Here is a 17,802-nt window from a genome sequence, read left to right as displayed (position 1 = left end):
TATATAAGGTATATTGAGTAGGTTACAGGAGACCAGATATATATCAGCTATAGATTTGAAAGATGCGTTTTGGCAAATTCCACTAGAAGAGAAGTCTAGGTGGAAGACCGCCTTTACCGTGCCAGGAAGACCGCTCTATCAATTTACTGTCATGCCCTTTGGACTGTGTAACGCAGCTCAGAGGATGTGCAGGTTAATGGATAAAGTGGTACCTGCAGCATTACGTGAGAGTGTGTTTGTTTACCTAGATGACCTTCTTGTCTGTTCAACTGATTTTGAAAGCCATTTAACATTATTTCGAAGAGTGGCCGAATGTCTGCACAGAGCCAACCTTACTATAAATGTAGAAAAAAGTAAGTTTTGTTATCGAGAAGTTAAGTATTTGGGTTATGTAGTAGGAAATGGTTTGATAAAAACCGATCCTGATAAAGTATCTGCAGTGGAAATGTTTCCAGAACCAAAGACGCCTAAGCAGTTGCGACGCTTTTTAGGAATGACAGGGTGGTATCGCCGCTTTATACAAGATTATGCTACAATTGCTTCACCGATGCACGAGTGCCTGACCAAGGAAAATATGAAAAAATTTACATTTTCTGAAGCTGGAAGAACTGCTTTCATTGCTTTAAAAAATAGTCTAGTAACTGCTCCGGTGTTGACTAACCCAGATTTTACTAAACCTTTTTATATACAGTGTGATGCGTCTTCAGAAGGTGTTGGTGGAGTTCTTTTTCAAATCAATGATGCAGGAGATGAACAACCGCTAGCCTATATGTCCACCAAATTAAATAAAGCTCAACGTAACTACAGTATAACTGAGCTGGAGTGCTATGCTGCTGTTTTAAGTGTACGAAAATTTAGGGCGTATGTAGAAGGTCTGCCTTTCACAATCATTACAGACCACGCTAGCTTAAAATGGCTAATGAATCAAAAGGATTTATCAGGTCGTCTAGCTAGGTGGAGTTTAAAATTACAAGCGTTTGATTTTCAGATAGAACACAGGAAAGGATCGCAAAATGTCGTGCCTGATGCATTATCCCGTATGCATATGGAAGAAATTGCTTTCGGCAGCCGAGATTTAGATATAGATTTACAGTCCAAATACTTCGTTACAGACGAGTATAAAGAGTTAATTCGAACCATCACAGCTGAACAAGATAAATTCCCGGATCTCTGTATATCTGAAAGTTACGTATATAAAAGAATGGATTTCCGAAGTGGAGATGTGATTCAAGAAGATGATGCATGGAAGATGTGGGTACCCACGGAGCTACGCCAAGGATTGATAGAACGGATACATGAGTCCCCTTCATCTGGACACGTAGGTATGCAAAAAACTCTGTGCAAAATACGAGTAAAATACTTCTGGCCAGGGATGGTTAGCGATGTTCAAAACTGGATAAAGAGATGTGAGGTATGTAACTTGTCCAAAGCCTCAAATAAAATGATAAAACCTCCAATGGGAGCCCAGGTCATCACAGAGAAGCCGTTTCAACGTTTGTACATAGATTTCATGGGACCGTATCCACGAACTAAAGAAGGCAACACGGTAATTTTTGTATGTATGGATCATTTTTCCAAATTTGTTTTCTTAAAGCCAATGAGAGCTGCAACAGCGATGAATGTAACAAAATACCTCGAAAGGGATATTTTCCAAGTGTTTGGGGTACCAGAACATATACATTCGGATAATGGTAAACAATTTATATCCGAAATTTTTAAAAATCTTCTAACCAAGTATGGCGTGAATCATGTCAGAACAGCTTTTTACTCGCCTCAAGCAAATGCTGCGGAACGGGTAAACCGATCCGTGCTGCAGATGATAAGAGCATATATTGGGGAAAATCAAAAAGACTGGGATCAACATGTGAGTGATGTAGCTTTTGCATTAAGGAGTGTAACCCAGAACGCAATTCAATTAGAACCATATTTCGCGGTATTCGGTTCTCACATGTCACAACACGGGAAATCTTTTTCCATCAATAGAAGACTGGATTCAATTAGAACAGGAAAGTTTAGGGTTTTGCACCAGACAGACAAACAACAATTATTACGGAGTAAAATAATAGAACACTTAAAAGTCGCACATACACAAGCAGAAAAAGTATACAATACAAGGAAAAAACCAGCAGAGTTTAAAGTAGGGCAGATAGTATATCGGCGAAACTTCCGACAAAGTAAGAAAACAGCTGATTTTAACGCCAAGCTTGGACAGAAAAATATTAAATGCATGGTATTAAAAAGAGTAGGTAATGCACTATATGAATTGGGTAACATGCAAGGGACAAGACTTGGTGTATTTCACGCAAAAGATATGTTTAGTCGGTAGAGCATGAGACTCAAGTGTAGGGAGTGGGTCGAAGCCACACGTGGGGGCACAGAAATACAGACAGAATAGACTAAGGAAACTAACAGCCTACATTTGAATTTTTTTACAACGATGCTCCATATTGCAGGCAACATCGACATCGTCGAGCCTGTTATGTAGGCCTGTGGAGAAGTAAACGAGTAATTAATGAAATAATGTGTATAATAATGACATTACCTCGGACTTCATGCGACTTCAATAGACACTTCATTCATGAAATAAATTTGTTAAATTGTCCAAATAATTGCAAACATCAGTTTTTTTAAGAACCCTTTCACCAATTTGCGATTAAGAAAATTCATAGGCAATTATTTCATTTCCGATTATTATTAATTCTTTTATTCAAACAATTCAACGTGCATTGCACGCACGCTATCAGTAAAAAAATAAAAGAAAAAAAACAAAAGTAGTAACTAAAGAAATGTGTGAAAGCTTTTGTTTTGGTTTGTTTTGATCTAGATCATTGAAGGCGAATTATGTCGAAAGCTCCAATAAAGTTTGACTTAGATATTAAAATATGGTATTGCCAAGTACAAATAATACACTTAAGACAAATTTTAACTTTATTGGAAAGAAAAATAAAGTAAGCTTTTTTAAAGGTCATCACCCTCAAACAAATAATTACACACAAAACAAAAACCAGCAAAGCTAACTAGAAGAGTGGTGAAAATCTTTCAAGGGCAGTCTACGGTAAACAAAGATCTAACAGAATCACTAACGTGGCAGCAGGATTGTTCAGTTAGTCAAATTGACTATATAAGAGCCAGCGGAGGCTTGATTCGGTCTCTTATTATAGTGATGTTTTCTGAGAAAGTCGAGTAGGACAGTTCAGTTCGTTGTTAAAAACCGGCAAAAGAAAATTTTTTTATTATTAATTTAAAGTTACTAAAAAGTGCATAAAAACACAAATGTTAAGCAAAAATTAAATTTATTAATTTAAATCTAATAAAAAGTGCATAAAAACACAAATGTTAAGCAAAAATTAAATTTATTAATTTAAATCTAATAAAAAGTGCATAAAAACACAAATGTTAAGCAAAAATTAAATTTATTAATTTAAACCTAATAAAAAGTGTATAAAAATGCAAATGTTAAACAAGAATTAATTTTATTAATTTAAAGTTACTAAAAAGTGCATAAAAACACAAATGTTAAGCAAAAATTAAATTTATTAATTTAAATCTAATAAAAGGTGTATAAAAAAATGCAAATGTTAAACAAGAATTAATTTTATTAATTTAAAGTTACTAAAAAGTGCATAAAAACACAAATATTAAGCAAGAATTAATTTTATTAATTTAAAAAGTGCATAAAAGCGCAAATCTTGAACCAGAATTAATTATATTTATTAGTTCATAAAGGACTACGCACAATTTAAAATTTCCACGGCAAAAAACAAAGAAAAAAAAAAAACAATAATAATAAAAAGAACTAAAAAAAAATATAATATACGTATCATCATATTCAAAATCTAACGGACGTAACGGAAAAAAAAACGGATACTGAAGGACAATAACGGCAACAGGATCCACCGTTATGAGACAACGGTGGTCAGGTATTCCGGAAATTAAGGATACAAATTAAATTGAAATTGAAAAAAAAAAAAAAAAAGAGGGAAACTTTAAAGATTTGATTGCATAATTTCAATTATTGTTATTATTATTAAATTTATTTGATATTTATTATTCAGCAGATATTAAATTATAGAAGAAAAAAAAAAAAAATTATCAACGTATCAGAAGAGAAAAAAAAAAAATAAGATCATTACAACCACCAGTATATAAATATTTGTTTCTTGATTTTAATTTGTTTGTAATTTTAAAATTTATAGCTAGGTCAGCGGCGGCTGGAGTGACGTCATTTCTGCGGCTGCAAGGTAAGCTATGAGAACAAATAGCAAAGAGATAATTAATTTTTTTTGGTTAACAAGACTGAATGTTTTATAGTTGAATTCTCTTTATTCTTTTTGTTGGTTCTGTGTTTATGATCAATATTACAATTTTTTTTTTCTCTTTTCAATTCTTTTGTTGATACTTTGTTTAGGGAGTTTTCTTTTACATATATACCAATTATTACCATAATAAGTATAGCAAACAAAAAAAAAAAACAAAAATATTATATAGGAATTATAGGAATTATATGTATACATGAAATACTTTGTAAATATCTATTTATATAAGAAATATTGTAAATATTCCTACATGAAATAACATAAATAGCTATATTTGAGTAAATATTTTGATAAAATTTTTTTACTAATTTGAAATAATATTATAAGCGTTATAAAACAACTTTCGTATTTATAGTATATAATAATAAAGAAAAAAAAAATTTACAAAAAAAAATATATATATATATTTTTTTTAATTTATTAATTATGAGCTCATGATGAGATATTGCTGAATCAATATAGAGGGGTGGTGTTAGTGCGGCGTTCCAAACATTTTTTTTATTTTAAGGCAGGGATTCCTTGAGAAGAAATTGTATTCCTCTTTTCTTCACGTGATTTTAAAATGAAGCGTTTTACTGACAGCACGCAAGCATTACCAGATGTATTGCCAGTGTTTCCCACATTGGAAGAAACCGTGACGATGCAGGCTGGTGATGTTAAAACCATCGATTGGGGGATGGAAGAGTCCATCATATCTGAAATGAAAGCAGCGGGGTTGCCCAGAGGTAGAACCAGTGATTTAGGTGTAAGCCTAGCGTATACTGAACTTCCTAAGGCAGCGGTAGTAGTAGTGAATATCAGGAACAAGGCTCTTCCCATCCTATTCGATGAAGACTTTTTTAAGTTTAAGAAACCCAAATAGATAACAGTGGTTTTAATTATAGATTTTTTTTAGGTGTCGAAATATTGAAGTAATTTAGGTCAAGTAAAAATGAAGTAGGTAACTAATAGTTTTTTTGTTTTTTACGCATTGAAATAAGTAGTGTAGTTAGTTTATTATATGAACATAATAATCATTATTTGAATATTATTATATGAATATGAATAAATGTAAAGATGGAATATTAATGAATTATAGATAAATTTAGTTAAGTTAGGATATGAATTTAAAACATGGCATGAATTTTTTTTTGTTGTTGTCTACAGTGTAGCCTCAGTTGTCAAGAACCCCACCCCAAAACCGGCGAGCATACCGGGCTAGCCACCATGCCATGAGAGGCGACTGAGGGCACTAATTCTAACACAAGGTGGACACAACAACCCTCATAAATTGTGATAACGCATCTGTGGCTACGTTAAATTTAGAAAAGTTTTCTTCAATTAATGCCCGCCGACGTTTTATTTTAGAATTTGGATTTTTATTTGACATTGCAAATGTTAAAGATTGATAATCTAATTAAATTTTTAATTCTCTAACACTATAAAGATATTTGCTTAATGTTTTTAGTGACCAAACTATTACATAAAGTTTTTTTCATTTGTTGCATAATTTTGTTCCATTGAAATAAATGTTTTTAATATATAGCTTAAGCTCACTTTCATTTTATCAAAAATTTTTGATTGAATATGTTTGTTAGTTAACTTGGGAGCACCTTCACATTAAGTTTAAATTCGTCATCAATATAATGTGTAGTTAATGTGGGAAACGTTCGTTGACTATATTCGTTCGTTGACTATATTCGTCCGTTAACATATCAGTGGTAAATGCCAAATGAAATAATCAAAAGTTTTAGATAATGTTATAGTAAAATCGAATTAGTTAGTGTCTTTCGGGACACTACCATTTCTTCAAATTTTGTTTACCGTAGTTTGCGCCGATATCAATGAGAGCCTGAGCCAGCTTTCTCAACCCATCCCCTACAAGCAATTATACAAATAACAAAATTTTATTTACAAAGTAAAATGAAACTTTACCTTCAGTGATATTAAGAGAACGTAAATCTTTTGTTACTAATTGTAATTGGCAAATAGCCAGATTGTTTTTCACGTGCTGAGGAACTTTGTTCGACTCTGTGTTTGCACTCTCTATGTTTGTATACTCTTTGGTTTTATTTAAATCATAAGTACATATTACTCGATAAATCTTTTACACATATATAATTTTTCTTTTATATTATTATGAATTACAATTTCATAATTTAAATTTAGAATAATTTTTAATAAAAATAAGATTTATTTATTTATTATCTGTATTAGTTAAATAGTTATTTTAAATATTTTTGAGTTATGTTTTCACTAAGATATGTTTTTATTAATTTATTATTTTAAAAAAAATTAATTTAAATAATGTTTGATTTAAATTTAATAAAATATATTTTATTTCTAGCTTCTAAAAGCAACGAAAAAAATAGCAACCAATCTTTAATTAAAAATGTATAAATTACTGACACTTCTATGTTTAATGATTCCTCTTTTTTAGAGAAAAATACCAATGATAACAGTTTTAATATTGGGCTTTTAAAAGCCATGAAAAATCTAATAATTCTTCAGAATTAAACCGAAGTGTTCTCATGGTAGAGACACCTAAAAATAAACGATTTATTTCATTTCTATGCAAAAATAGAGATGTTGAATTTGAAATTCAAAATATGTCGGAAATAATTAACTTATATAAAAATAAATTTACTTTAAAAAAAATGTTGGAATGTATATTGCGGTATTCTTATGCCCAATATAATAATGCGTGCGGGCTAAATTTCAAATGTTTGAGATTCAATTATGAATCTGAAAGATCTGACGGAATCAAATCATTGTCCTATTACAGGAATATAAAATCAGAAGCCATTGCTCAAAATGATTTTAATTCAGATCCATTTGTTGACGTATACCTTATGTTTAAAGGTCAACGTAACGATTACATTCAACGATTATCTACAAAAATTGAATTATTTTTGTGGCGTTGCGATCAAATTAACATTTTGCAACAAAATAACTTTTTTATTTTAAACAAAATGCACGATACTATTCGCTTCGATGCAACTGGTAGTATTATACAAAAATTACCATTCAAAACCAATAAAATATTGTTATATTCTTTAATCGGCCATATTCCAGAAAAAAAAATTGTTTTTCAATTGCCGATGCAATTCTATCCAATCATTCCGCAGTTGATATTGCCGCGTTTTTGGCACATATAAAGAAATATTGTGCAAACAATAATTTAAAATGGCCTATTTGTCGGAGAATTGTTACTGACGTTAGTTTCGCTGCAATTTTAGCAGTTTTAGAAATATTCAATGGGATGCATTCCATTTTAGAATATTTAAACGCATCGTAGTTTTGTGTAAGCCACTACTGCAAAATTATTTGCAAGGACATCGACAATGTAGTCGGTATTCAAAATTGTCCTAAGGCTATGGAATTACGTAAATTTCTACGAGAAGGAATGGGAATTCTATTCAATTTATGCACTCTAAACGACTGCAGAAATTGGTTTGAATGTTTATGCATTATTTTATGTTCGAAAACATCCACAATAAGAGTGAGAAATGCACTTATAACCTTAACTAAATTTGGGATTTCCTCAGATGTAGATGAATCCTATTCTGCTGAAACTTCTAATGATTATACTGAAATATTCAATATTGAAACACTGTCATCTATTACAAGAGACAGTCCTTTCAGAAAAGAATTTCAAAAGTATTTCGATGAGTTCTCATATAGAGAGGATATTACCGATTCTAAATCGGAAATTTCTCTATATTGTCCGAAAATGGCAGAACTACTTTTAAAGAAATACATACCATTTTTACCAATGTCTTCTAATACTCTAGGTATTCACATAGATGAATCAAATACTAGAGTTAGTAGTGGACCTGTTGAATCTTACTTTAACAGTATTAAGAACAACATTCTCGAATCCAAGCCGCAAAAACTTGGTCGTTTTGTTCTTAAAATGTTTGATTATCATAATTCATTGATCATGCATATTAAGTTATTATATGACCATGAATTATACCCACCCATACTTTCAGATACTCTTGTAAAGAGTACTCGAAAAAATAAACGTAAAATCAGGCCACGCAAAGTAATGGGTGTTACTCAAAACAAAAAACTTGCAAATGTTTCAGAGTCGTGGCAAAAAAAAATAAAGGAAATCTTCGCTCTAAATGTTTTTTAAAAGAGCATAGTGTGATTCGTTCTCACAGAGACAAAATTCTGAAGATGCAACAACAAAATGTTGTTGAATCAAACACTTTGTCGGAAAACAACTATTCTATTGTACCAATGGAAAGTTGTAGTAATGTTAGTCAAAATGATTTGACATATCCGACAAAGTATTATGCTTTTAAACTAACTACACTTTTCACTAATGTGTTGAAAGAAGAAAGTAACCGTTTCGAGCACTTTTATACGCAAAGCGATTTATGTACTTTGAATGATAATAACTGGCTTCTTAACTCAATATTAGAAGCATCTTTAACAGTGATTATTTATGAAAGTAAGAGAGAGAATTGTTCACTTCTGCCGTGTTAAAATAATTTAAATAATGAATCTTTTTTTGAACAATTTTTAAAAAAACAACCCCACTTACTTATTATTCCGCATTTATGGGATAATCATTTTCTCATTTGTTTTGCTGATTTCTTAAAAGGAACAATTGTCAGTATTGATCCATATGGTAATACGCCTTTGAAAGAATCCATTTCCCAACATTATATAACTGTATTTAAGAAAAAATTTCCATTTAATATTTGGATCATAGAAAATATAAAATATGAAACACAACCTTCTGATGATGGCAACAATTGCGGTATTTTCGCCTTGCAATATTGTGAGGCTTTCATTAAAACTCTTCCGTTGACTTCATTAATACTTCCACAACAATACAGAATAAGTATTAAGGAAAGATTAATGAAATATTGCGATCCTCTCGACGAAGTTTGCATTCATTGTGCAGCATGGGTTAAGCAACACATCGCGAATGTAATTTGTACACAATCATATCAGATTATTATGCTAAGAAAGAAATTAATACTACAACTTTTATTTGTATTAGTTGTGATACAAAGTAGTTAATTTCACTATATATATTGTTTATTGAAACTTTTCTCTTTTAAAGTACATCTATAAATTTTTTGTACATTTTTATATTCTTTTAAATTACACTCATAAGAGCAGATAAGAGAAATTCCAATATTTCAATTGGAGCTTACTTGAAAAATATAGTGTACAAGGAATCATTTCAGTAACATTGGTGTGCCAACGAGGACCTTTATAAATCGGAAAAGATAAGTCAATTGAAAGGTATTTATAAATTTCAAAAATTTAAACATATAATACATTTTTAATTTAACAAATTTTAATGTATTAAACACATACACAAATTAATATTTTCAATTTTTATGTTTTTGTTTTTTTCTTGTTTAATTACAATAAATCGTGAAAATTGTACAATTCAATATTTTATTATATATACTTTAAAATTTATTTACAGTTTTTATGTTTTTTAGTGAAGTACACGACTTAATACAACAACGCAATCCACTCCACCTATTTTGTGTTCAGGAGCTGCGATCAATAAAGTAACGCTAAACGAATACTTTTATTTAAAGATCACTTATCATCACCAGCTAAGGTAATAGACATTAAACAGTCTTTCAGATTTGCGGATTACATGTAGTCTCATAAGCTTAAACTTAATTAATTCATTCATATCATATTAATATATATTGTCGTTGTGATTTCTTGTTGATATTTATATCTTTTCTCATATTTCTAAGATCAAGATAACACCACATTGAACGTCGCTATTTCTGCACTATTAATCATTATTTTCATACTGCTTGTCATCTTTTAGAAAAGAAGTTATACCAGGTGTAAGAAAACTACAAAAGACTCACGTGCCAATGACATCATGTCGATACGAATTGGGTAAATAAACATTCTGTTTAAATTTTTATAACTGATTTATGACTTTATTAAATTTAGGGAAGTGAACAACGTATATTACGCCATCTCCAATTCATAACATGGAGTACCGAATCCTTCACAAACACTTGTCGTTGTATGCATGCTTTCCGCGATCGTATTGGTACCGATCATTTTGTTGATATATTCGTCTATGCTATGCGTAAAGGTTTGTTTCATTACTAACTTTTTTTTAACATATTAACATTTTTATTGACTTAAAAATTAAATATGAAATATTAAAATTAATATTATTGTAATAATTGTAATTATTATTGTTATTTTTATAATTGTAACTATTATTATCATTGTAATTGTTATTAATATTGTAATAATTAATATTATCATAATTTTTATTGAATTCCCTGTTTCAGCTATTGATTACAAATATCTATATTTTTGAAACACATTAGTCGATTACAAAGCATATAGTTCTATCAACTATTTAAAAATATTACTAATATATTATCAATCAATTATACTTTTTTTTTATTTTATCTATAATATATTCGTTTCATTTATAATTGTTATTATTATGATTATTGCTATAATGTTTATTATTATTAGATTATAATTGTTAGATTTGTGTTATAATTTTAATGATATTATAATTACTGTTATTATATTTTTATTTTTAGAATTATTATTATTATTATTATTATAATTGTATATGACAATTATTATTTTTAACAACAGTATTAAATTAAAGATATTGATTTAATATGTATACATGTTAATTTGTAAATTGAGAAATAAATACTTTTTTTAACGTTAATTAATTAAACTAAATAAACTTTGAAGTTAAAAGACAAATAGAGTAATGTAAACTAATTTATTGTTATATAAAATTAAAATGAATAAATAGTTTTAATTCTTCATTCTTCAAGTTTAAAACTATATAATTATTAGAATTAAAGTATTAATAACCTCAAAAATTAATAGTTTAACATATCTTTTAAGAAAATATATAATACTTAATATATATGTCATTGTATGTACATATGATAGATATAGCATGTATTTGTTTAAAATTTAGACATTTTTCAATTATTTTAATATTTCTTTTTTTATATTACAGATGAGGAAGGTATTGCGGAGTCAGGAATGTAATCACAAAGCACAGAAACGAATAAATAGAACAAATGCTGATATTATAAATTTAAAACTTATATATGAATAAGAAAATATATAAAAAGATTTAGAATATATAGATTTAGAATATATATATATATATGTTTAGAATAAATACCAAGTCGAAATTTTTATAAAAATTATTATGTTTAAAAAAAAAGAAACAAATTAAAACTATTGTAGAAACCTCACCAATCAAACATATTTAACATATATTATATAAATTGTGAATAAAAATTAAAAATATTTTTATAATCATTAGTAATAATGATAATTATTACTTTTAAATCTATTAAGTAATTGATTAAGACCACTAACTAAGAAATATATGTATATCATCACTTTTGTATTAAGACCACTTACTAACAAATATATGTATATCATCACTTTTGTATGGTCACAATTTTTGGAATAATTGTAATAATTTTTTGTATAAGCTTAGAAAAAAAAATTAAGCTAGCTTTTAATTACTTCAATAATTAGAGAACATAATTATGAAATTAATTTGATATATAAAAATTATATAAGACTATTTAGCCCGTGAAATTAATTTGATATATAAAAATTATAAGTTAAGACTATTTAGCCCGTGAAATAATTATTTTTAAAAAAAATAAGACTATTTAAGAATAAGAAACTAGTTTGTATTCGGCAACTAAATATATAACAAAAATTAAAAGTTAATAAAAGAAACTATGTAGATATTATATAGAGATTTCAGAAATAATATATTTTTCTTAATTTTAAAAGTTCGCGACAATATTTACAAATAAATATTTCAGATTTAAAAACAAATATAAAAATCTTGAGAAATAAATAGACACACAGATCCACAGAATTCTACATAACTATATATCCAAAAACCGATTTACACACAATTTTAAAATTATTTTATTATATCAGAAGGAACGAAATATAATTTTTATAACTTAATTTAACAGCAGAAAACAATTTTTAATAGTTTAGTATGAATTCAAACAAACATTATTATTATTATTATTATTATTATTATTATTATTATTATTATTATTATTATTATTATTATTATTATTAAAAACCAGGTCCCATCTTCACTTATTATCGTATATCTATGATCGTCATAGCCTGCATTAGCAAGATTACTTGTAACTAGACCAACTATTGTTTAGATATGACAACACTATCTAAGAGTACGTTCTTATCTAGTTCAAGAAGTTTGAGCAAGGCTAACTTTGCTTAAGTGCAGATCTACAACTACTAATTTAGGAAAGGAGAAGTAAATAGTATATAACGTATAAATAGTATACGTATAAGTATGAAATGGACAGGTATCTACTGACCATTTGATTAAAAAGTAACCTATTGACAATACAATAGAATTTGTGTTGCCAATTAATCGGTAACTACATGGAAATTCCAAACCTGTATTTTGTTGTGATAATTAATTTTTTAATATGAATAATAAATAATTTTTTAAATTAAAATCAAAAGTTATTTTTATTTTGATATAATAAAATACAACATAATAAAATAATAATAAAATAATATATAATAATACAATAAAAAATAAAAGATATTTTATTTTAATATAAATTTAATTACAGTATTCTCTTGGTTATGTGAATACTCGATTAAGTAAATATCCATTTATGTGGACAAAATAATCACCGAAAAAATTAACACGTGGTATTTTATAGAGTGGACAAGGTGACGATCCAATTATGTGAACAACTGAAAACTTTTATTCTTTCTGTTATTTTTTTATTTTAAGGCTTATAAATAATATAAATTATCAAAAACATGAGCATATTTTGTTTTTGTTACAATGTTATTTCAATTCCTAGGCGTCAGCTTTCTTTGGTATACTGCATAGGCTTTTTTCGCAAAATGTACAAATCAAAAATATGTACTTCAGTTTGTACGATAAAAAAAAATAAAACAAAGATTTTAGATGCCATAGACAATTCTACTGTTAGACAATGCTGCTTGCCACCCTTCTGGACAGGTCTTGCAGTTAGATGATAGTAGTATTTTTGTAGTATACATGCCACCAAATGTAACTCCTTTAATTCAACCAATAAACCAAATGTTATTCGTATGATATTTAACGCTGGCCAAGTCAACGCTTAAAGACGTTATCACAAATCTAACATTGGAATAAAATCAAAGTTGAAGCAATCCGAAAATGTTGAAAAACTTTACTAAATTTTGAACAAAACTTCAATATTGAAGACGACATTTCATTGAGTACATAACTGCAGCAATACCTTGCTGATATAAACCACCCATTTTAAAGTTAACACTTTATTAGCTGAATTAGATTTAAATTATGAGATTAGATGAGGAGAGATAGTGTGTTGAACTAGACATTGAGAATAATGAAGTTGATAATGATTATGAAGACGAAAGGGCTAGTGAACAACGAAACACGCCAACTATTAGCTCGACAGAAGCTTTAACCGCATTCAATAAAGTAATCGCTTGGGGAGAAGACAATCGTGTTACCAAACATTTAATAGTACTGAAGAATTGTCGAGAGAAACGGGTGCATAAAATGCTTGCTCGAAATAAAGTACAAACGGAAGTGACAGCTTATTTTCAAAAAAAATTATTGTTAAAAGTAAAACTGTTAGCGCTTGTTTAAAAATTTAATAATTACATTTACATTTATATTTTTTATTAATAAAATTAGAAAAACACATAAAAAAATTTCAAATTTCAATGTGAACTTGCTCTGTCTGAATCAGTTCACATTAGTTAGCACGTTCTGTATATTATTATGATCGTTTCAAACATTTTTCTTTGATAATTGGGGATTTTCTTTTTGTACCATCTTCAGCTTACGCCGCAATTGGAAAACTGAAATAAATTAAAATATATATGTTAATATATATCAATTAAAAAAAAATATAATATAAAAACTTACATTGTTTCTTTTTCTTTTGTTTTTCTTTATTCTCTTCTTGACGACGTTGGCGGTCCTCTTCCTCTTGCCGTTGACGATCTTCTTCCTGCCGACGTCGCCGTTCGTCCACTGGCTGACGTTGCCGATTGTTTTGTGGCTGACGTCACCGATCGTCCTGCGGTTGACGTCGCCGTTCGTCCACTGGCTGGCGTTGCCGATTGTTTTGTGGCTGACGTCGCCGATCGTCCTGCGGTTGACGTCGCCGTTCGTCCACTGGCTGACGTCGCCGATTATTCTGTGGCTGACGTCGCCGAGCGTCCTTTGGTTGACGTCGCCATTCGTCCACTGGCTGACGTCGCCCATTGTTCTGTGGCTGACGTCGCCCATTGTTCTGTGGCTGACGTCGCCAATATTGTTGCGGCTGATGTTGCAGAGGCTGAAAGATACAAATATGATTAAATGTTATTAATAAATATATCAATAAAAATGTATGTACAAAATTTATGTCAAATTATTGAATATTTAAAATACTTACATTATAATTGATCACAGGGATCATGGGGTAGCCCATATAAAGTATTGGAAATATATTTTGATTCTGGAATAATTAATTATAAATTATTAATTATGAATTTAGTTATAATTCAATAATAAATTTAAATAAAAATAAAAATATGTAATTGTTAAATATTATATTTGTTATTATATAATTTGTAATTAAAAGTCAAATAGACTGTGATGTAGGCCTGTGAGGGAATAGAATATTTAATCCAATAAGAATGAAGTAAATGTTACAGACATTACCTCGAACTTTCCGCGATGTCCATAAAAAATCAGCCAATGTCTCTGCCTGTGGTGTTGTTTTTTTTGGTTAGGTGGCCGAGCAAGTCACCATTCGACCCCGCACCTGAACCCTGTTGCACCAACACTTTTCACTTTTCACTTTGCAAAACTTATGAGTGACTTTTTTTTGCAAAGTAAAAGTGAAAAGCGTTGCACCAAAGACTTAACATAATTTACTTTGCACTTTGCAAATAAAAATTTTACTGCAAAGTCTTTGCCTAAAATGCAAAGCAAAGCGTTGCACCAAAAAATTAGATCACTTTCATTTTGTATTGGTTTTTGAAAGCATTTCGATTCTGTATGTATACTTGTTTTTTGTTTGTTTGATATTTTGATGCTATGAGTACATGATTTATGCATAGTATGTACTTATGAGTTTAATTTTTGTTTAAAAAAAAAGTTTTTAAAATAATATTTTATTTTAATAATTTATATTATTACAATTTGTAATATTTGTATAATTTTAGTACAATTATATGTTATATATTAATACAAAACACAAAATTTTTGTATATGATTTCTTTTATTTTAATCATAGATAAAGAAGTTGTATATATCCATAGAAACAATTTTTATGCTTTTAATTTTTTTTGCAGTTTGAAAAGTTATAAAAAAAGAATTTAAATGTAAAGAGTATGAGTATGAGTTGTTTCAACAACAATTATATTGAAAAACAAAGTTAAAAAATATAATAAGTTGCTTTTATATAAAAATTTAGTTGAAAATCTGTCATTAACCAATTTTAAAAAATTAACTTATAACTAACTTAACTAATTTTATTAATCCTAGTGGACTAAATTATTTTTAATTACATTTCAAACAAGGTTCAAAAAGAGACGGAAATCCAAACACTTCTAATTTTTTAATTATAGTCTTTAGAAATATATTTTTATTATCATAATTAGATACGGATAATTAGATATTTAAAAATGTTACAATGTTAGCTATTATAGGATATTTTTTACCCATGTTTTTTCTTAGTTCATAATTCGGAGAATTTGAACGATAACAGACTAATAATAATAATAAACTGATCATTATAATAAATAAGTGTTCATGCTTAAACAATAATTCACATAAAATATTTATATTAAATGTATTATAAATTTTTTTTAGAAACTGAACTCTTCAATTCACAATTTAAAAGTATTATCCGGTAATATATCCCTTTAATTATTGCAACTAAATTTATTTCAAAAACAGCAATAATATTTGCTTAAACTAATTTTCTATTTATATTTTTTTAAAACTATTTTTATTTATTTATTAATGATTTCTTTCATTTTACGCATTGAAAGAAATCACTTTGCAAAATTTGCAAAGTGAATTAATCATTTGCAATTTTTTTGTATTTGCAGTTTACTTTTGCAAAGCGCAAAGTAAAAAGTGTTGGTGCAACAGAAAGTGCAAAGAAACCAGTTTTTTGTCAAATATTTCACTTTTCTTTTCATACTTTACTTTTCATTAAAAAGTACATTGGGGCAACCATTGAGTATAAATATTATAGAGTAGAAATCTGAAAACAAACTCAATTTGCTAAGTAGACCTGTGGGGGCGCGGGTAACAACGTTACATGAAATAGAGAGCACAATGAATTTCTCTACAACGTTCTATAACATAGTGAGCACGTGCATGTAAGTTTTTTGTTATGATTTTGTTTCCTTGTACTCTATTTTGTACCCTTGTGTATTTATATTTCATTGAAACTAAATATCACTTTTCAGCACCAAATTTAAATAGAGGAATATATTCTATTTTATGGTCATAGGCATAGGCATATGAACATATTATTATTTTTGTTTCAGAACTTCCTAGAAATAAAGGGTACTCATGTTTTTTTTAATGAATTTTATTAGTTTTGGGTTTATTCTCATATATTCCTTACATTCCCATATATATATATACATATATACGTATATATAATATACGTAGAGAAATAGATTTTTGGCCCCAAATACGGAAAGAAGATGAGGTTGTAACTGCACCATCAGAATTGGTTAAACATTTTTATATTTATTCTTTTTATTTATTTATTTATTAACACATGAAGCTCATAATATATACATACATACATATGTGTATAATGAAGCAATTAGTAAGCCTTTACATATACATAGATATTTTTAAAAACAGTTTTAAATCAGAATCAAAACAATAAAAATAATAGTAGCATTGTTTCTGATATGAAACAAAAAAAACCAAACTTCTTTTTACGCTTACAATTTCTTAATATTGGATGCAAAATCAATACAAACATACCTACATGCTGAGAAATAGAAAAGAAATATGTAAATATATACAGTGATGAACAAAATTATTGGCACAGCAAGCAAATTGAACTTTTGCACTATTTTTATCCTGTTAATAATGCGATTTTTAATAGTTCAATTTGCTTACTGTGCCAATAATTTTGTTCGTTACTGTATGTATGCTAGTAAAGTGCACATGCAATATGAAAGCACTCAAAAAGACTAGAGTAATATTTTTTTCCTACATATACCTTCCTAATAAATTCGCAGAAGCACTGATCAATATAACAAACGACGAAAAGAGTTATTTGAGAGAATCGTTTTGCCCTTTACTTTAATTTCCAAAGCAATTCAGAAAACAAGACATGAAGAGAATGGAGTGTTTTTTGAGTGCAAAAAGGTTGCCAGCAGCAGCAACCTCATACAAAAATTTGCTTGTACGAGATTGCTACTCTATAATATTTATACT

General features: G+C 28.4%; 1 protein-coding gene and 1 long non-coding RNA gene across 2 annotated transcripts; one reads left to right on the top strand and one right to left on the bottom strand.

Moving 5' to 3' along the window:
* Positions 1 to 9,474: 9,474 nt before the first annotated feature.
* On the top strand, positions 9,475 to 11,361 carry LOC119677920. The gene is made up of 5 exons (XR_005252301.1): positions 9,475 to 9,563; positions 9,770 to 9,894; positions 10,117 to 10,190; positions 10,248 to 10,395; positions 11,305 to 11,361. It is a non-coding gene; the product is annotated as an uncharacterized LOC119677920 (long non-coding RNA).
* Positions 11,362 to 14,102: 2,741 nt separating this feature from the next.
* LOC119675155 (RNA-binding protein 12B-like) lies at positions 14,103 to 14,859 on the bottom strand. Its single transcript, XM_038086344.1, has 3 exons — positions 14,777 to 14,859; positions 14,263 to 14,677; positions 14,103 to 14,195 (listed from the first exon to the last, which is right to left on the bottom strand). The coding sequence occupies exons 1-2, from the start codon at positions 14,810 to 14,812 to the stop codon at positions 14,405 to 14,407; spliced, it is 309 nt and encodes a 102-aa protein (XP_037942272.1). The 5' UTR covers positions 14,813 to 14,859; the 3' UTR covers positions 14,103 to 14,195; positions 14,263 to 14,404.
* Positions 14,860 to 17,802: the final 2,943 nt, after the last annotated feature.

This window comes from Teleopsis dalmanni, chromosome 2, assembly GCF_002237135.1.
Source record: "Teleopsis dalmanni isolate 2A chromosome 2, ASM223713v2, whole genome shotgun sequence".
NCBI classification, from domain to species: Eukaryota; Metazoa; Arthropoda; class Insecta; order Diptera; family Diopsidae; genus Teleopsis; species Teleopsis dalmanni.
The sequence above is the reverse complement of the archived record's forward strand: the minus strand, read 5'-3'. Positions and strand labels throughout refer to the sequence as shown.

Bases quoted from the DNA above. Each gene is read 5' to 3' on its own strand.
- LOC119675155 (XM_038086344.1), bottom strand. From the start codon at position 14,812: ATGGGCTACCCCATGATCCCTGTGATCAATTATAAT. The intron at 14,678-14,776 runs GTAAGTATTTTA...TGTATCTTTCAG, and splicing joins TCCCTGTGATCAATTATAAT to CCTCTGCAACATCAGCCGCA.